This window comes from Thermobia domestica, chromosome 2 (assembly GCF_964235325.1).
Source record: "Thermobia domestica chromosome 2, izTheDome1.hap1.1, whole genome shotgun sequence".
NCBI classification, from domain to species: domain Eukaryota; kingdom Metazoa; phylum Arthropoda; class Insecta; order Zygentoma; family Lepismatidae; genus Thermobia; species Thermobia domestica.
Genome location: NC_137455.1, coordinates 28,963,980 through 28,986,154, shown reverse-complemented (window position 1 = coordinate 28,986,154; position 22,175 = coordinate 28,963,980). Strand labels below are relative to the sequence as shown.

Below are 22,175 nucleotides of genomic sequence, written 5' to 3'. Positions count from 1 at the left end.
TCACTAAAAAAACTAGGGGGCTAACCTCCTGGCTCCGGGGTATATCCGACGCTGCTTTGTCATTTCTAACAAAGGGGAAAAGCCTTAAATATTAACACCATAGGCTGAGTGACTTTTTGATCACTCATTAATATTCTTTTATTCAAAGAAATATCAAGAAAAAGACTATAATGGTACATATAATGAGTTTGAAGAAATATTTATGTAATCTATTAAACTTAAACCACAAATACTCATCCTCTTGTATCAATATTGTAATAAGTGAGTTATACACTAATAACGTGAATAAATAATTTAAAATATGGTTTCAAATTTTCATTAGTGGTAATTCATATCTATTGGAAATCAATGAAACTAGACTTCCATTAGCTAAATTTAACGACCTTCCTTTTACTTCAGAAGTCATTTATCATCTTCGAAGTAGACCTCTTCGCAACATAGAGCATTTTTTTTTTAAGATTCCGTTCTTTTTTCTCTCTCTCCCTCTCTTTCTGCCTATTTCTGTAAGAACTACCACTACTTTATATTTCTCTAGCTGCTGCCACTTATTTGTCGCAGCTTACATTAAGATTTTCATTTTTTTAAATCTTAAAACCGTTTGAACTCGATTTTTAAAACATTACTATGTATTAGAATTTGGATGATTTGTTTCTTTTCATGAACAGAAAATATACGTAAAAGCTTATTTTTTTCAATTCATGTCTTTTTCTCTTTTCTTAACAGCTCACATCAATCATATTAGGGATGTAGCAGGGATAGATCACGTCGGGATTGGAGCAGGATATGACGGTATCAACCTGTAAGTAAATTAATCAGAATATAATTAATATTTTACTGTGTTATTTATAAGATAGGGACACTGTGTAGAATAAGAATCTGGGGGCCACGATATAATAACTCTAGATATGATACTTTTTTCAACTAAGAGTTGTTCTATTGATATATTAAGAACAACACCTAGCTCCCCAAATGTGCAGATTAAGAACAGAGGAGCATACACCTAGAAAAAATGTAGGTGGCGTACTTAAAAAGACATGCGTAATTCCTGCACTTTTAGGCTTAACGTACAGCAGACGTATAACTGAAAACGCATGTTTTATAATACTTTCTGTATAAGTGTTCCATCTATACGTACTTTCCGTATGAAACAATGTAGGCGGTCAGAATCTCATATAGAAATGGACGTATATAACATATAGCTGACGAAGGTAACATAAGTATATGCATGTGATATACGAAAAACTGTTAGATGTCAGAAATCCTACAACTGCATGATGTAACATCTAAGAGCAGTGTTTATGTAGCATACGGATAACGTATGCTTGGTACTGATTTCTATAGTAAGTAAAAGGATACTCTATATTTGTACAATATACCGCTGTCCGGAGAACGGATTTTTCTCAGTGTAAAAATAAGTCATGGCTATAGTAACTTTTCCTGTTCTGGGTAGAAGTGCAGATTTTGGGTTTCGGTGTGAGAATGTTATCAAAGATAGGTGATATATATAACATTTCATTCGTCTTGATTCCATTGCAGTTACCTCCGGACATATCCGGATTAAGATGCACGTTGTTTTAGGCATAAAACATTATATTGTGTATTATTGCATTCGTCTTGAAGACTTTAATCCATTGCAGTCAGTGCAGGACATGTCTGGGTTTCTATGTCAGATTACAGACCCACTTATGTTTAGACATGATATAGCCTATGAGTGATATCATTTTCATGCCTGAACCTAAATTGTGCATTGCTACTGTATGTTTGTGCATCAAAGTAACTCTTAAAGTTCTTAAGGCATTAAAAAAACTTTCATTCCATTGGCGACTTTCAGTTTTCACTTTACATGTCTGCACGAGGTAATTCATACTGTGGCGCCTGAGGAAGTAGCAGCGGGTAAAGGCAATAGACTAGGACTCAGGGTTAGGTTGACAAAGGGACTGATGAGGGTGCTGCTTACGCTAAATGTAACTTTGAAACATCCTAGAAAGTGTATATGTGGAGTTCGTTATGTGCAATTTCTTCCCTTATGGAATATTACGCTTATATTATGCTCTTTCTAAACTATTAATTTTGTTGGTGATATATCGCGTTATAAATTATTTCCTTAGATACTTATGGCATTTTCTATGTAAAATAGTAAATCTTATAAACATTTGTCCTCGGATAATTTATCCACACCAAGGGTATTTTTGTGCTTTTAAAAATACACCGATATTGGTTAATGGAAACCTTACGAGAAAGATATTATAGTTTGGACTACAGACTTAAAGCAAGAATTCTGACAAAATTGTGAAAGCATTTACGATCTAGCGTGAGTAGTACTTGGTTCGTATCACAATAACTAAGGGAGTTTTGAGTGCAAACCAATTATCTATTGAAGGTGACTAGTTATATGCATTTCTATAATGTAGAGTCTTGTTCGAACAAACCTTGTCACCTTGTAAAAAAATTATACATATATACCCTTTCGTAGCGTAGTAGCTGTTGGTTCGATTCTTTGAGTTTGAGAGTTTTACGTCCTTGGATCGATTCTCGGTTATGATGCTGGACTCATATACAAATGCAAGTAGTCGTTCGGATTTCATTTTAAACAATAACCGCCTTATGCAGAGTCGTTTTGACGTATGTTTAGCGTTATACTAAAAGCATGACTACTGCGGGAAACATATGTTAGTAGAACAATTTAGTATGACACTAATCACTCGTCAGAACGACTCTTCATACCCCCATCGTCTCTATTTATCAGCTTCGATATTGAAAAGGGACATTAAATTCCAGGGAATCAATCAATATTGTATTTGCATCTGTAAACTGAAATAATAAATAATTTCAAGAGAAATTAGGTACATTTGAAGTCTCTTTTCTACGATTGAAAGAGCGAGGGGTCAACTTTATTTTGAATAAGAGTTTGCAGTAGAATTTTTTAATATTCTAAAGTTTATTATAGAGAGGAATTTACTTGAATATAGATGTATGATCTTTGTGAAAATTAAATAAAGCCTCCACGCCAGTTCCATTTTATTGTCCTGGTTCTCTAGATCGTGCTTTTGATTTGCTTGAGTGTGTGTGTCTGTGTGTGTGCGTATGTGAAAGAGAGAGATTATCAGCTTCTGAAAAACGTTTTAGGGGCTGCCATTAATCCACATGCCTTAGTTCATCAATTTTATTAAAGGATAACCAACAATCCTAGTAAACAAGAATGCCAAGATCTTGAAGAAATATCATAGATTGTGATTATTATTAGATTCCCCAATGAGAATCGTGTCCTGCATTCCCAGAACTGACTTTGAATTAACATCATTAGGTAGACAAACAAAACCACAAGGCATTTTCTCATCAACGAATTGGACTTATTTCACTTAAGCCGATAGGTAATGAAAATATACATACACCTAATTTTCGTTTTATTTATTGGAAGCGTTTTAAAGAAGTGTCTTGTCTGATTTAATTATTCACAAGTAGGGCATAATGATTCTGTAATATATCATATTTTAAAGAAAAAAATTACGAAGAGCAACCTCTTCGACATTATCACTGTCAATTCGAACTGATATGTCCGTATTTGCCTAAAGGTGGGGGTGCATATGAACAACGACTGCCACCAATCAGGTTGGTGATTCGATACTAATACCGGCGATGATTTCGGATTTTATTTTCTTTTTCATCCACCTCACTCCCCCAATGATGACGATGGCAACTAAAGTTAGGACTTGAACGGCGTCGCGGGTGTAATTATCCATTTCAGTGAACCCGAAAAGTATGGATTCGACACTAATGTTAGTAATTTTAGATATCGCCGCTGCGCCTCGAAGAATCGCTATGTGCTAAAACCACAACTTTTCAGGAGAAGCAAAAAACATTCCGAACTTTTAAAATTTTGCCAAATATACATGGAAAAATTTGAAAAATATAACAAAATTGGTTCTGCTTATATTATGCACTGGACATTATTGTAGCTTGCTTCAACAATATTATATTACTATTTTTGTGTTTACGTAGCACCTTCTGCGCCACGATACGCTACTAGAGGGTTTCTATAAGGACATAGAGGATTTCTATACATTAATCAATAGGTACGTGATGAGAATCTTAAGACATAATTTCAGTCTATAATTTTTCATTGTTCACTTGTCACATTATAAAGGACTTTGTCTGACAGCTTTCAGATTTATTTGCACGGCAAAATTCATTTTCGACAAAAATGTCACATAGCGGTTCTTCGAAGCTCAGCGACGATGTTAGTTTTCACTCTTCCTAATCCCCCCTCATCCAGAATGACGATGGCTTCTAAAGTGACACTTCATCGATGTCGAGAGTGCTACAGTAGTATTCATCCCAGCGACCTCGAAACTATGACCCTGTTAATTCCTGGACCAACCGACATGTATCTTCTTGCTTAAACTTCGGCTTAAATGTCACCAGGACCGTCACCAAATTGCTTAGCGATCCCGGAAACTATGAATTGGACATACACATTATCATTTTAGACGTGTTATTTTTCACCCAAACCTTAGATGACGATGAGTGCTAAAATTGGACGTGAACGGCGACGTGAGTGTTATTATTCATCTCAGAGACCCTGAAAACTATGGTTTTCACACTAATATCCATCGGGAGCTATCTCATGGGAATATGGTTAGCGTCCCGTCGGAAGCTCATACAGTTTGAATTTCCCGTTAACCTCTTGTCCACTTCTCATATAGCCTTCTTCCTTGAAGGGACGCTAGAATCCAATCCATAACTACTATTATACATCAATCCGGATATTAGAACTCTCCTTCCACACATACATTTTCACCCGCCACCTCTAACCTGATCCTCCAAGTTTTGAATCGAAAAAAAAAATTCAAAAGGAATTTGTGCGTGATTGCAGCTTGTGAAGAACTATCTGTGTACGAAATTGATGTTGTTATTCCGTCTAAATCATTCCGTTATAGCGAAACGTTGATAACAGAATTACACATTATATTATTTGTACTAGTTGTAAGTGTAGTTCATAATCATCATAGACATTCTACCATTATGGCACTTCACTTGCCGCAGTTGAAATGCTTTCATTCTCCACGGCCTTCCGTTAACCTCTTCTTCTTCCCGTACGAATTTTCTGTTTGATATCGTCCATTAATTGCTCCTTACCTTTCCCCCTCCGTCTCTTTCCTGCCACCATGCCCTCTAGCACGTCTTTCGTGTTACAGTTTCTCCTTAGCCAATATCCCAACTACTTCCTCTTCCTCTTCTTAACGATATCTAAAATTGTTCTTTTTTCTCCCATCACACTCTCATTCGTTTTCCGCTCGACTCAGCTACTTCTCTCTGTAATATAATCCAGTGGCGTATTTATGATTTGGTTCGGAGGGTGAGTTTTGTTAACTTTATTCCTGGAAATGTAAAAATTCTGCAAGATATTTCATTTACTTTAATATAGTAAATAAAATTTCGGGGAGCTTAAGCCCGGAAGCTCCCCCTTAAATACGTCACTGTATGGATCAAATAATACAATTTAAGATTATATTTTTCATCTTACTACCTCCGCACGTGGTGTCATTTTAAGGTCATCTGGTGTCTCTTTTATTTACCAGGATATGTCATTACCAACCATAACTATATTTAATTTTGATTAGAGTTAAGGCATTTAAGTTTTCTCTTTATTTACTTAGAGTACTCTTTGAAAATAGTGAATGTGTCAAACGTCGCTTTCAGTTAGGTGCAGAAATAGTCGAACACTGTCTTTCCCCCCTTTGCGCCCTTTATTCTTTTATTTACTTAATCTATTTTTAGTTTCATTTTCTGAGCTTTTACTACTACTTTTTAAAATGTTATTCCAAATTTTTGGTTATCGAGGATTAAATGTGTTGTTTCCTATATGCGTATTTGCACAAAATTAGATAGTTTACTCTTAATATGCTTTTTTTCTGGATTCAAACAATACATTTCCGGTTTTCAAGGCACGCCAACTTCTTCAGCCACAGAATATTCACGAGTTGCATTGCAATATTGATATACTATATATACAATGACAATTTTATGTGGCAGTTGTCATTAGAAACTTAGAAAAATACCATTTAAACAAAACGACAGAAAGATATCTACTTCCACTAGACAACAGATAAATGGGTTTGCCAAGTAACTATAGAAGTTTGTTTTTAAAAGAATCAGTCTGTTGAAAACTTTATATCTACAAAGTTCTATTCCGAGAGAGAACGAAGTTTGGCCACTGGCCTATATGGATATGCAAGGAAGCTACAAAGAGTTTGTACATCCAAATAGGAATACGCTTATACTTAACAAATTTTAGATGCTTAATATTAAGCGATGTTCATATTATTTTCAATAGAGAAAAGAGCACTTGTTAAAAGAACTGAGAAAGAGAGAAAAAAACAGAGGCGCCGACTCGGGGCTGCTCCGTGCTTGAAAATCTTCCAGAATTTTTCTGTGGGATGCTGGGAACTTCTACAAAACAGAGAGAAGAGAAGTAAAATAGAGAAGAAAAGAAAAAGGGGAACAAGATCAAAGTAGAAATTAAACAAAAAAGAATTGACATTCTTAGATTATATTAGGTTCTTAATTTACAGTAGAACCCGATATTTTCATAGAGCGAGGATTGGAGTTTAAATTTTGGGTAGAATTTACTAGGGATGAAAACATATAAAACCCCGAAATTGTTTGATGCAGTTATAATTTGAAGGTTTGGTAAAAGTCGTGCAAAATACCGCAGTGAAAACGAGAGATCTTAAAGGAAAAATTGATTGTGAGAACGTTGATGATATTTTAAACAGAAATTCAAATGATGGTTTTTTCCGTAGTCTTTTACCCTAAAACTTTTCACACTTTGTATATCTTACATGGTTGGAAACTCAAATCTGCCTGGTTACGTTGCCATAGTCTCATTCAAAAGTACAAATTTTCTACTTCCAATGCTTCATCTCCAGTTTTCTCCATCTTGATGAATGGACGATGTTAGAACATGTTTACCTTAAAGGATTCTCCAAGGTCAGCTTGATAAACTCCGTGAATGGCTAGAACTCGATACTACTTATCCAACTATACAGTTTCCTGCTACATCTCCTACTGTTTATCTGCGATAACTTGGTCTCTAAAACTCTTCAAACAGATAATAATTAGCACCATTAAGTTAATTTGACTCAATCTCCATATCTTAATGGTCGAAGTAAAAGTTCTACGGAGTAATAAAACACCACCTAACCTAAACCAGAATCTTCAAGTTCGGGTAACCAAACGATATCAGACCTTCAGGAAAGAGGTTAGGTACTATGTACTAGAGGTATTCTTAAAACAGTAAGCATTTGTTGCATGCAAGGAAGCAAGCAGTAGGTTAGAACTGACATATTCCAAGATCCAACAAGATAGGTAATTACATAGACCAAGCCAATCCAAACAAATATAGTGTATTAGAACATCTACATACGGTCATCAAATTTATTTAAGCAGAAAGCCAACATTGAAGTACTACAGATCAATACAAAGCAATGTGTACATACAATTATCCATCAATTAAATAACAGAATTTCCGCTTAATATTATTCAAGTACAGCCTGAAGCTTATTCACATCTCAACAGTAAACAATATTACAATTTGGTTTTGTAAACCATAGAATTCCATTCATTAACCTAAAGCATTAAATATAATTACACAGCAGGCAATTCTGTATCAATTAACTAAAACTTTCACAAACAATTGAAGTATTGCTACCAGTTATCCTATCAGAAAACTCGGGTACAATATGAAGCAATTTACTTGTATTGTACATTATGGGCACTCCCACACTCTACGTAAACAAAATCAACAAGATAGAACAATTAAACAGAAGTTTTACGATTTGGCAACCAAACCAGTTACATCATGTTATTAAGAAAATATTTGATTTATCATATATAAATACATATCGTATCATATATACAGATTTGATGTACTAAAAGTTAGAAAAAAAACACGAAGGTGAAGAAGAAACTAAAAATCAGATATTTCTTTTATCATTCACTTAATTAACATTTGCAAAATCTAATTATGTTATAAAATAGATTATGTGTCTTTGCTGCAAAATCATGAAGCATACGATACGTCACAGGTTTGCCACGCCTTCACCGTGATCTTTGTCGCCTCAAGTTATAATCAAAGTTAAAACTAAAAATTATAATATCTTACGAGCTTTCTCTTTAATGTTAAGCAAACAATCGGAAGTGAGCTTGATCACCAAGCCAATTGAGGTTAGTAAGCTCGAGCCCGAGTGAGCGCGAGTCCCACTCTACAATTGAAAGGAAAAAGTCCAAGCCGGAACGCAATTAATGAGCGAAAGTTCAAGTGAGCCAAAGAGTTAGATTAGGGGGCCAGAGACGGAGCCTACGTGAGCACAAGAACAAAGTATATTAGGGAACACGATTCCAAGTAAGTCCAAGCCTCAATGAAAGTAATGAACTCGAGATTCATTCAAGATTAAGGACCAAAAGCAAGAACGAGGTTGAGGGTGAGCCCAAACCAGTGGAAACTTCACCGAAAGTAGGGAGCACGAGTCCATTTTTGAAAAATGAGCAAATACCAGAGCCTAATTTTGAGGTTAGCGATCCCGTTAACAAATTGAATTAATGAGCGAGATTGAAAGTGAACCCGAACCCCACCGAGGGTACTGAGTTTAAAGACAAACGCTAGCCCCACTGTGAGGTAGTAATCCCGAGTCCAAGTGAGCATTTGTTCGAACGAAATAAGTGAGCACGAGCTCCAAGAGACTAGTGAGTAGAAACGTCATTGATGGGTGCAAGACCGAGCCTTAATTTAGAAGTGTCTCAATGAGAATACTGAGAGCGAATCCAACTGAAGATAATGAACATGAACCTGAATGAGTACAACCTCTACTGACATCAGTGAAGCCCCATTGAAATTAAGCATCATTGACAGTTGTGAACCCGAGACCAGTTGAAGGAAGTGAGGCCGGTCCCAAATGGGCAGAAGCCCAACTGGGATTAGTGAGCCCGAGTCCTAGTAATTGTAGTGAGCTCGAGCCCAAGTAGGTAAGTACCTGAAAGAGATTCGCAAGCGCGACCTCATTGAAGGATATGAGATCAAGAACCGAGTAAGTGCTAGTATCATTGAAAGATGTGAGCCCAAACCTGTCACTTTAAGTGCAAACCCTTCTGAGGTTATTGTACCCGAGTCCACATGAATACAAAAACTCGAGCCCAGTTGAGGAAAGTGAGCCCACACGAATAAGCACTAGTTAAATCGAGGAATGAGAGCCTAAGGCCAAGTAAGCGCTTGCCCGAAAGAGGGTAATGAACGCGAGCATCATTGAAGGTTCTGAGTCTGTGCCGCATAAACGCGAGCTTCAACAAGAAGAGAAAGCTTGAGCCCCAATGAAGGTAGTGAACCCGAGCACAAATAAGTACAAACCCGACTCACTTCAGTGAGCTCGAACCTTACTAACTGTAGTAGGCCCGAAACCAAGTAAGCGAATGAATGCAAGAGAAATGAGATATGTAAGTTTTACGTCCCACGATTATGCTGGTTAGGCTAAAGGAGACGGTGATGATGAGAGATGAATGAAATGGTGGAATGAAGAAAGTGGGAGGAAACGGGAGATTCCCGAGAAAACCCACGAGCACGGTGTTTGTTAACCACAATGTCCACACTGTATCAAACCAGGGACTCCAAGCACCGGAGGTGAACGCTCTACCACTGACACATCGCGCCCTGCCTGAAAGAAGCACGAGATTCGTGCGAGTTAGCGAATGCGATCTTGATTGAAGGATGTGAGACCGAGCCGGAGTAGGTGCGAGCCATGCGATCTTGATTGAAGGATGTGAGACTGAGCCAGAGTAGGTGCTACCCTCACTAAATGTAATGAACCTATCCTGCAAGTTGTATATATAACCATTTTAAACGTTAAAGCAAAGACGTAAATAAACAAATAAACGCTATAAACACTGCATGTTCACATAAGGGGAACTAAATATTTTGAGAGAACATTAATGGCGGAAAAGAGAGAGACTAATCGGGTTTAGAGATGCTCGCTTGTTTTGCAGACTTCACCGAACTACAAAAACAAAAATATATGTAGACAAAGTCTCTATATTACAATATGCTTGGCAAAAAATGTTTTCGTCCAAAACTTAAGCTTAGCAAAGATGAAAACTAGAGATAATTTATAGATTATAACAAGGATGTTATAAATAGAGGATCTGCCCATATGTATCTTCATCCTATTAAATCGATGAAGCCATAAAAACAACAGAGCATCGGCACGCCTGATAGACTATTCTCGTTTCTGCCATCGTCTGATTTGCTACTTTCGTTTCAGCCATGATTGTTGGCTCAAAACATTGCGATCCTATTGGCGCGAAGTGGGCAAGAGTAGGGGTGGCGAAACTGTGACGTATGGCTTCAAGATTTTGTTGTAAGGGCAGATCCTCTATTTTATAAGATCCTTGGATTAAAAGAACGATTCCGATTAGAGTCAAAGATCTTTTAAATAAATTAAATTTACAATTAACTTCAAAATTAATAATGTAACATTGCCCAAGATTATTTACAAATAATTACATCATTAATAAATCTATGTCACTTTGGAACAGTACACAATCTTTAAGAGAAAAAGGGGCAAAAGAGGAAACAATGCCAAAAAATTAATTTTCATTCAAAACTATCTAAAATGATACTTTCAAGAGGCCCAACTTTCAAAATTTTCTGGGAGGACTTATGAATCTTCTGCTAAGCGCGAGTGATGTTCTATTTATACCAAAATCTTTTCCCCCGCTGATTTTCAAATCACGGTGCCCTAACTTTTTCTCTTATGAAACTGCACGTAAATATCCTAATTTTGGTAATATCAATGGTATTAAGTACATCAACGTATATGAAAACGCAACGCAGAACACAGTTGCAAACATTTAGACATAATTGCAAAATGTAGAATGAAGGTAGTGGTATGAAGATGTGTCATTTGCTGACCCTTCATTATCAACTGTTTTTTTTTTTTTTTTTTTTTTTTTTTTTTTAACATGTTGAGCAGCTGTTGTCAGAAGTTTGGTTTTCCTTGCCTCATCCATCTCAAATTTCTCACCTCACAGCGACAGTTTCACACATACCGTTAGGGGAAGTATGTGTGTTACCAAACACAGTATCACCATGACAACGGTGTTGCATTTTGAAGATAATTAGAGACAGGCAGCATAAGATTCCAGTGGCTATGTTGTTTGACACGTGTATATAGAATTTCGTGTTCTGTTGCTTCAATGCATTTAGAAGCATGTATGAAATGACACGATTCGTTCGTATTTTGCAACCACCAGCTAACATATTTGAGCTATCTATGATTTTAGGTATGCAATCAAATTATATGTATATCGTTGCTTCAAATCAGGGGCGTCATTTAGGGAGGGCAAGAGGGAGCAATTGCCCCCCCCCCAAAAAAAAAAGAGTTTGAGGAATACATATACTTAAATCGATTGTCTACTAATATAGACTTACTAGTACAAAACCGGAAAGTCTTATGTCTGTGGTGCTTTTGCCCCCCTCAAGCGAAGTCTGAAATGACGCTCCTGCTTCAAATCCCTCTCAGTATAAGATGGTGTTGCCCATGTCCCGTCTTGATTCTTATCAGAAACGAGTCAAGAAGAACCATTTTAAAATTGAGACGTAACGAGAAACGTGATCATTATCGCTTCGTTTGCAACGCTAGTTCACTCAGACCTTAGATCAGTAACACAGTTTTAATGTTACGTGAATTATAGTATAAGGATCTATAGATTGAAATAACAATGAAATGAAATCTTTGGGCCTAATGCAGAATCGTTTTGAAGCGCTATTAGTGCCATACTAAAGAGTTCGAGTAACATAAGTCTCCTGCAGTAGTCAGTGTTTTAGTATGAAGCTAATCAAACTTCCAAACGACTCTGCATAAGGCGGTTTGAGTTTAACGTTCCACGATTATACTCTTTGAGGCTAAAGGAGACGATAATTAAAGCAAGTGAATGATTAAGGAAATGATGGTAGAATGAAAAAGTGAAAGTAACCGAGAGAATCCATGGGCACAGTGTTGTCCTCCACAGACTTACTTGTCCGGGGATCGAACCAGGGAATCCACGTACCAGAGACAAGTTCTCTACCACTGAGCCACCGTGTTCCCCAGCCCACAAACTGATTGTGCGAACACAATGAAGAATAATTTTATCAACTTTTAAAGATAAACAAATCATTACACAATATATTCCAAAAATAAATATTGTATAAATGTTTTTGTAACATATTAGGCTTGTCCTTATTTTATGATTTCCAAAATATTTTCAGTCTTACTTCCTAAGATATTTCCATATCATACCAAAATAACCTATGAGAAAAATTAGTTCAGTCGAATAATATTAAATGGTGCCCCAAGTGACCTGAAGTATTCAATGCATTTACGGTTGTGAGGTAAAGGTGCCTTGTAAGTTTAGAATGGCTAAACGGAGTGACACATATCTCGAATAGGGTTACTGAAGGTAGAACTGCATCTATTACAGTATAATACTATCATGGCGTTCATCTAGGCCGCTGTAGCTCAGTGGTTTAGCCGATGGGGGTAACCGAGCGGTCTGAGGCGTTAGGCTGATGATCGTGAGGTGAAGCCCATTTCGGGTTCGAGTCCCTCTGTAGTAGCAAGGGTGGAATTTTAACTGTCCTCGATGTTTCTGTGTTCGAGTCCCTGTCGTGTCTAGTAGTCCTGAAAAGTGGTTGTGGTAAAAAATAAGTCAGGAACCTTTATTTTTTTTAAAAAAAATAAGAAAGTGGTAGAGCGTTCACCTCTGGTGTTTGTGGTCCCGGCTTCAAACCCTGCTCCCCCCAAGTGAACTGTGTGTGGGTCAAACACCATGTGCGTGGGTTTTCTCGGGGTTCTCCCGTTTCTTCCCGCTTTCTTCATTTCACCATTTTATTCACCTCTCATCATCACCGTCTCCTTTAGCCTAACCGGCATAAGCGTGGGACGTAAAACTCAAAAAATTTATTTAATTTTCTTCATAGCCGCTATCTTGAAATCCTTGATTGAGGTGCAATTTTTTTATAGGAAGGAATCATGTGGCACGCTTTGGGTCGTTTTTCTCCCCACAAACACACATCCGTTGAAATTTCCAACTTCCAACCATTGTGTGAGAGAAAACTAAATCAACCCTAAAATCACTGATTACGAAAAAGATCAATGAGCACCTTACTAAAGCAAATCGCATCTATCTCATAATTTTTTACCTTTCATCTTTCTTGTCTGTTTTATCTTCTTTGTAATTCTTTATTTCATTTAGCAATCCAAGCAAAAGATGTCAGTTACTTAATATGTAAGTCCTACACAAAGTGTATCAGGGGACTGTCTAATTTAATCAGCAGAACATTTTCTTTGCTACCGCCGAAACTATAACGGTCACCAATTCAAGTTTGAGGAAAATATATCACGTGTTTTCACCAATATATCCACGACGTTTCATTGAGGTATTTACCACATATCTATATCAAAAATCACTTATAACTTTGGTAGGTGAAATTTGGCCACCGCCGAAACTATAATGGCCGCAAACTTCAAATTTGGAGAAAATATATAATTTGAAAATACCCATACATGCATCAAGTTTTGTTGAGATATCACAATATTTACCATATATCCATGTCTGAAATCATTTAAAATGTTGGTTTAATTTAGTCACCGCCGAAACTATAAACATCGCCAACTTCAAATTTTTCCAAAATATTTCATTCAATATTACTAACACATCCACCAAGTTTCATTGAGATAACAAAATATTTACCATATATCTATATCAAAAAAGATTTAAAATTTTGGTGTAACTTGGCCCTGCCGAAACTATAATGGTCACTAACCACAATTTAAGCTAAAATATATAGTTCAATATCGCTAATATATCCACCAATTTCATTGAGATATCACAATAGTTTCCATATATATATATATATATATATATATATATATATATATATATATATATATATATATATATATATATATATATATATATCAAAAATCGCTTAAAATTTTCGTGTAACCTGGTCACCGCCGACACTATAATGACCACCAACTTTAAATTTGGCCAAACTATATCACCTATAAACAAACCTAGTTTCATTGAGATATCACAATATTTACCATATATCTATATCAAACATGACTGAAAATTTTCGCATAACCTGGCCAAATCTATGACGGCTAGCAATTTCAAATGTATTTATTTATTTGTTTATTTGACAGTCACAAGATACACGTCAGTGGCCATTTTATACTGAATGTCTAACAACAATAATAACAATGAAAAGGATTTGGGAAGGTATCGGTCAAGGCCTGTTTAGTAGGCACCATCTCGACATTTGCCTGGTAGTACTGAGGAAAACCCAGGAAAACCCCAGTCAGGATGTTTGTCAGCGAGAGTCGAACCAATGACCTCCCGAATGCGAAGCCAACGCTCTAGCACTTCAGCTACTTCTTTCGGTAAAAAGTGCCACTCAATATCGCCAATACATCCACATCCTAATATTGCCAAACATCGCCAATACAATATATCCGGTAAACAGTTTGAAGTGATAGTGGAACCCACAGGCAGCGGAAAAAACCTAGCATTAGTGTACCTTTTGTGCTCGATATGCACAGCATGCAGATTATCCCACTATTGGAAACCACGTGTATTGCCAAATAAACTGGTACTTATGTCATAGTAACCAGACGTTTCAGCCTGATGTCTGCGCTTCACATGATAATTACGACATAACGCTTAATTTTCGAAATTAGCATGTCCTTTTAAGTTTTGGACATGAGTGAAGTTACTCTAACACCGAACATTCTGTGCTAATTAAACTGCCAATGTAATCATTTTCATGAGTAATTTGAAAATGGGAATACTATTAAATTAGCGTGGAGATGAGCAAGACTAGCAGTGTTGGATCTGGGCAGAGGAAAGATGAGTGACTGTTCTCAGCAAATAATGTTGGAATTTTGGCGTTCATTGAGTGTCGTGAAGACAATTGGGAGCTACCTGAAAGACAAAAGATTCGAACTCCGGTCTATAAAGCATAAATATAGAAGGAAGTCGATATACTGGTCACACATCACCCTAAATCTGTAAATGCTTCAAACCGATTGATATGGCTTGGCTTTTTAAGATCTGTTACCATTGGCGTTAACAGGATATTATGATGCAGGGAGCCTTAATTTCTTACTCCTGAAACGAACACAGTTTCAGCCTGAAGTTGTAAGAGATTGCCCGAACATTTATTCTTAAGGGTTCTGGTACCCCTCTAGTTAAGACGCACTAGGAATTTGTTATACAATAGTTTATACACAACAATAACGTAATTTAAGGCAGTAAATGCCACACGATCTTCTTCACTAACTCAACGAGAAACCTCGGCACGCAATCACGCAGCTGAAGGAAGGCGTTCCACACGACAGCTGGAAGTAGAAACTAGCACGGACAGAGCAATTGCTCCAATCATCAACCGTAATTGTCTGCTGAACGTAGGACGTCTTCAAGTCACTAAATCTATTATGAGCAGAGAGAGAGAGAAGATAAGGAAGAAACTAAAGACATGAGCGAAGATCCCACATAAAGAAATTATGTCCGCACATGAACTCCATTGAAATGATTTCATTTTATGCTCACGTTTCTTCCCCAAAATCTCTTTTCTCTTTTTAGAGAAAATAGAAAACGAGTAGTTTAATATAAGAAATATGTTGGGAAGTACAAGACGGAAATTTCAGCAAATCACTCACACACTAGATGTTGGTTATCTTTTTATTTTAATGATTGATTTAATGTTGAGTTTCTGTTATAGTTTGAACAAGCATGTTTCGTTAAAAATAACTTTAAGATTATGAGTTTAACTGAGCATTTATTGAATATGCTAATCATCTAAAGTTTGTAGCTACATAATAGTTTCAGAGAGACGTAAACATTTGTCGAAGAATATTTAAATAGATACATCTAATTATTTAGATACCAGTAACAATTGAGTACTTATAGGCTACTGTTTATGTGTTGATAACCATCGTTACATATACAGCTTGTACAGATATATACAGCTTTCGTTTTGTATTTCTTGGCGAGATTCTATTAGTTCTACAATTTGCTTTAAAGTCAATCACAAATTACAATTGTGCTAGGAAATCTGAAGACGAAATGTTTTCCGTGGGGCCCTTGGTTAGATTCCCGGCCAAGTGAGTTTTTGTGGTGGACAATACCGTGTCCGTGACTAATCTCGGAGTAATCCTGTCTCCTTCAACACTTTCATTCCAAAAATAAGAACATCTCACACTATTTCATCATCACTTATCTGCTTTAAATATCCGTCTCCCTTAGCTAAAGGGCATAATCATGGAACATTAAGCTAAAGATTTGATTTTCATTTTCATTTCACGAGATGTTGATTCCATCAGAGTACACATAAATCACTGAACGTGCCGCAGTGGCTCAGTGGTAAAGCGCTTACCTGTGATGTGTGAGGTCCTTTGTTGGATCCCAGGTTGTGCCAAGTATAATTTGTAATGGACAAACAACATATGCGTGTTTTTTTCTCGGAATTCTTCCACTTTCTACATTCCATTATTTTATTCATTACCATCATCATCATCGTCTCTCTTAACATCGGTACAAAAAACTACACATATCATTTAAAATCATTCCATAAATCATTAAATTTAAGGACGATCAGCTAATATACTGGAATTCTTTTAAAAATATTTTACATTAATTTCTGAGATTTTAGAAAAAAATTAAATGAGTGCTAGTTCGTTTTTGAATGTGAAAATGTTAACACAGAACAAAGTAGTATATTTAGTTAATAGAAATACACTGAAAAAAAAAAAGGTATGTGGCGTACGTAAAATCATATGTTACATTTGTAAATTCTATAGTTTTTGGACTTAACGTACAGCAGACGTATAACTGAAAACGCATGTTTTTTAATACGTTCTGTATAAATATTCCATCTGTACATACTTTCCGTATGAAACAATATATGCGGTCAGGATCTCACATACAAGTGGACGTATATAACATATCTGTATATATAACGTATATAACATATATGTATGTAATATAAGTAAGAATGTTAGATATTAGACATCCTACAACGGCATGATGTAACATCTAAGGGCAGTGGCTATGTCGCATACAGACAACGTATGCTCCGTACTGATTTCTGTAGTAAGCAAGAGGATTCCATATATTTGTACAATATACAGCTGTCCAAAGAAAGAATTTTTCTCAGTGTAATACAATACAATGAGTAAATTTACTACAGAAAATATAAAATTCATGTATTTGGAAAAGGTAAATAGACTGCGAATATAATATAATATATAAAGGAGTTAGAGCTAACAAAGTAAAGATAGGAAATGATAAAAAAAAACAAAATAACTAAAGTATACGTTAACAATTCCTTTTTATGCTCTTAGAAATTAAATTCAAATATATCATCATTTCAGAAATCTGAAAAAAAATAGATTTTGAAGCTTTTCTTATATATAATAGATACAAGATCCTGAGGCGAAACAAAACTCTCTCTATATTTATAATGTGAATTTTGTTTACTTTCCAGGACTCCACAAGGCTTGGAGGATGTTTCTCGTTATCCTTATTTGCTAGCGGAACTTTTAGGGAGTAGTAGATGGACAGAAAGTGACCTTGAGAAGCTCGCTGGACGAAATCTCATCAGGGTTTTTAGGGATGTAGAAAAAGTAAGCAGAACTTCTATATTTACTAACATTAAATTAAGTTGTGGATCTGGGGGTAATGCTGTTCTAATCAATCTCACTATCATTTTAGAGATTTTTAGATTTTAAATTATAGTTGTGTCCTCTCTATTTGACATACTAATTTTTGCCTTTTTATTTTGTAAACCAGGGTATTACAATGATACGAAATTATGTTGAAAATACGAATACAGTTTCCCTTGCATGCAATGATAGTTAACTTGCAGTTAGGTGCTACTCTACACGGGAACAAAGGGAAAATAATCATTCAATAACCAATCGGATATACTGTTCTGATCATGGTTCAATCATGACACTATAACTACGCTTTTATATTACTGGAAATGAAGATGTCTCTATGAATGACTTCAGTGTTGAAAATGAAATAAAATGAAATATTTATGTTTTTAAAGTTCAACATTTTCTGTCCGTTAGTCTAAGATAAAAGAATGATTGAGGGAAACAGACACCATAAATTTACTTAGATGGGAATCGAACCAGGGATTCCGCACATGAAATGTAAGCCCTTTACCACTGAACAACCATGCCCCTTCCCCCGCCGCTGATTTCACTGTTAAAGAGACATTACATAAATTTTTAAAAATGTACGAAGTCTGTTAAAAACAATAACGGGACTAATGAAGAACGTACAGTTTATTGTCTCAAACTTACAAATTAAACGCGATCCTCTTCAACATACCCTCTCTATACACGCTTGCATACGGAATTTCCATTGCTGGAACCAGTTGTGAAAATCTTAAAGTGTCACCGTCTTGACTACTGCTACCGTTTTCTGCTTCACTTCCATTACAAGGGTCAAAAATTGAGTTCCCTTGAGGGTGAATTTCACTTTCGGAAAAAGAAAAAATAGCACGGCGCCAAGTCCGACAAATAAGGTGAGTGCTCCGACACTAGAATGTTCTTAGCTACCAGAAACTGCATAACGGTCAAAGCAGTATGCGAAGGAGCATTGTCGTGATTCACAATTCATTCATTGTTCCTCCACAAGAGGGACATTTTCTTTCTCATGCGCCCACGCAAATTCACCAAAACCTTTAAATAATACTGCTTATTCACTGTCTACCTGATGGTATTACTAAATCAAGAGCAGACTATTGATATCAAAGAACACAGTGAACATCACCTTCACTTTTGATTTGCTCTTATGTTTTTTTTTTTTTTTTTTTGTTTTTTTTATTATTATTATTATTTATTCGTTTGTAATGATGAGGACGTTTTCGCAGTACCTGGAGTGTATTTTCGTTTCAGAACCATATACAAAAGTCCACGTTTGGTTACTAGTGACAATGTTCGTTACGAACTCCGGTTCTGTTTCCAGGCACTCCACTGCACACGTGGTTTTGCAAGTCCTCCTGCTACCGCGTGCGGATTTTTTGGAATCATTTTAGGGCAAACCTTGTGCATATTCAAATTTTAATGGTGCCGCTTAGCTCAGTGGTAGAACGTTCACCTCTGGTATGGAGTCTCTGATTCGATCCCTGCTCACGCCAATTGAACTTCAAGGTGGACAAACATTGTGTGCGTGGGTTTTCTTGGGATTCTCCAGTTTCCTCCCACTTAACTCATTCCACCATTTCATTCATTTCTCATTATCACCATCTCCTTTAGCCTACACAACAGCACCATGGGACGTTAAACTTAACAATTTCATTTCGTTTTTATTTTCAAATTTTCGTGACTGTCATATCTGCTATCATTCGAATATTGAGTCCGTGATCTTTTCGGACAATGTAAGTCCATTTTCCCACGTTTTTCTCTATTCTTTCTACGACAGCAAACCTACTTACATCATCATTAACGTTCTCACGTTCCTCGCTGAAGCATTTCAACCAGTTCACGTGACATCGTATTATCACCATGCGCATCCTGCAAAGGCTTACACACTCAATTTCTTTAAAGTCAGAAGGAATTTCAAGTTATTGAACTGTTCAATTTTCACATTTCCCATTCTTCGGGCAACACGATTGCACACTTCTCTCTTCAATCGCTGCTCACAGACTAAACCTGACTGATAGTGGAAAATCATTCATATCATTTTGTTCTCGAAGGTTCAAGATTGCTCTGCGCATATGCGCTACCCACTGCGGCATGTATACTACAGACACAGTTCCCTTATTTTTTAGCCAATCGTCGTATATATTTGGGACTCATTCCTCATCAAGGTTAGACCAGTCGTGTAAAAAGACATAAAGACCTCCCCTCCTAGAATTAAGTATGGAATCAAAGGAACGAGGAAGATTCATGGTTTGACCGGATACAAACCCAATTGATGGTTGGGATCTCATTTTAAACACTATATTTCATCTTATATAGCATCGGAGCTAAAAAACACGCATTAAACTCGAACAGAGGGTGATGGGGTGGATCCATTGTAAAGCGCTCAATTTGCTGGAAGTGAACTCTGGTCCGGTCTCGGCCATACGGGTTTCTGGTGGACAACATCGTATGGCCGTAAGCAATCTAGTAGTTCTCCCACTTTCCTCCCACATTACCATTCCTAGAAGTCTTTCATAATTATATGCTATCCTTAATCACCTGTATCCGTTATCCTAAAAGGGCGTTATCGCTGAACGCAATGCTAGAAAGATCAGTTTCAATAATAAGTTATAGTAATAAGAAGGCGACCTTTGAATTTAATTAAATCTTTTATAGTAATGGATGTCTAAATCTCTACAAAAATATTTTTAACAAAGGGCAGTTTTGGTTACAAACTACAAAGATATCTAAAATCTTCTTCGTTATCTCATCACGCATATAATGGTGTTAACCCATCCCTAACTGCAGAAGTTGAAGTTGCTCTAGATTATAAGAATTAATGTGAATTTAGTTGATTTTGAGTTTAACGTCCCTTTCAGCAGCAAGACTATATGAGACAAGATCTACTGATTAACGTGACAAAATTAAATGAAATCTTTAAGTTTTACGTCCCACGGTTATGCCGGTTAGGCTAAAGGAGACGGTGATGATGAGAGATGAATGAAATGGTGGAATGAAGAAAGTGGGAGGAAACGGGAGAACCCCGAGAAAACCCGCGAGCACGGTGTTTGTCCACCACAAAGTCTACACGGCGCGAGCTGGGATCGAACCATGGACTCCAAGCACCGGAGGTGAACGCTCTACCACTGAGCCACCGCGCACAGTGATTAACGTGAAATCCGAACCACATGAGCGCCCTCTGGGAATCGAACCCGGGTCTCCCACGCAAAGATGCGTACGCTAACCGCTTATCAACAAAGCAGCTCAAGAATAAATGTGAATGATATTTTTAGTGTAACGTCCAACGCCTACATTCCGAGGTTCAAATGAACATGAATGAAGTAATAGTAAATTAAGAGAATGGAAGAACGGGACAGCTGTATATATATACAGCTGGCTTTTCACACTATAAAGAACCCATGGACCAGAGTTGAGCGTTCTTCCACTGAAACACCGCAGTGCTAATGGTGAATGAACTTGTATTAAGTGTGAAATTATAGTATGTCTCAATACAAAGAGATCGCTTACCTCTGGTGCGTGGAATTCTTGATTCGATTCCCGGCTAAGTATATTTGTAGTGGACAGTACCGTATCAGTGTGTTTCCTTGGGGTAATGAACGTTTCTGCCCTTAAATTCATTCCAACAATTATACGATCATCATTTACTTGTAGTAATCATTGTCTCTACTTAGCCTAATGGGTATAATAGTCGGTCGTCAAACGGAAAGATTTCATTTCATTTCCATTTCAGTACCAAGAAATGATCCTGATTTCGCCGTATAAGAGTTAATGTTTGAAAAAAAAATATGCATAACCTGTTTCATGTATAATATTGAATAAATTATATAGTTGACTCCCTTTGACGTCACAAGCAAAGTTTATATGTTTCTCTCAATTTCATTAAAAAAAAATGTTCTCAATAATGTTGTATTTGAAGTAGGGAATATTTACAGTTTATCGTACCCAGGGAAGTAATGTCAAGTACTAAATAGCCTACATTGTAAAAGTTTCGTTGTACAGGCCGCAGCAAAAACCTGCAACATGAGCATGTATGTAGGTTTATTCTGAAACGACGAAGTCTTTTGCTCCAAAATAAGTGTGCAGGTGAGGACGACGAGGTTTTTCCTGGCGTGTTTCATGCCACTTAGATGTTATGTTGATTCCCTGCGCTGTTGCGCGTAGTTTCACAATAAATTTACATACTCATGTTGCAGGATTTTTTCTGTGGACTGTACTACCTGCCAAATATGAATTCTGCTAAATGGTTTATGATATTATAGTGAATGGAAACTTTAAATCTGTGTTCCATATTTTACTTTAAATATTGGTTGACTAGACCACTAACGGACGCAAATCAAGAATTAGTTTCAATTCACATGATCTTTGGTTATGGAAAACCCTTTAAGAAGTCCAGATGTTTAAGTATCCTTGTGTAAAAGGCAA

At 36.6% G+C, this 22,175-nt stretch overlaps 1 protein-coding gene across 1 annotated transcript in view; it reads left to right on the top strand.

Annotated features, from left to right (window-relative positions):
• The window catches only part of LOC145671304 (dipeptidase 1-like), a 418,780-nt gene that overhangs the window by 390,836 nt on the left and 5,769 nt on the right, over positions 1 to 22,175 (top strand). The window contains exons 10-11 of the mRNA XM_081740278.1: positions 724 to 799; positions 17,582 to 17,720. Of these exons, the coding sequence (XP_081596404.1) occupies positions 724 to 799; positions 17,582 to 17,720 (215 nt within the window). The remainder of the gene's footprint in view (positions 1 to 723; positions 800 to 17,581; positions 17,721 to 22,175) is intronic.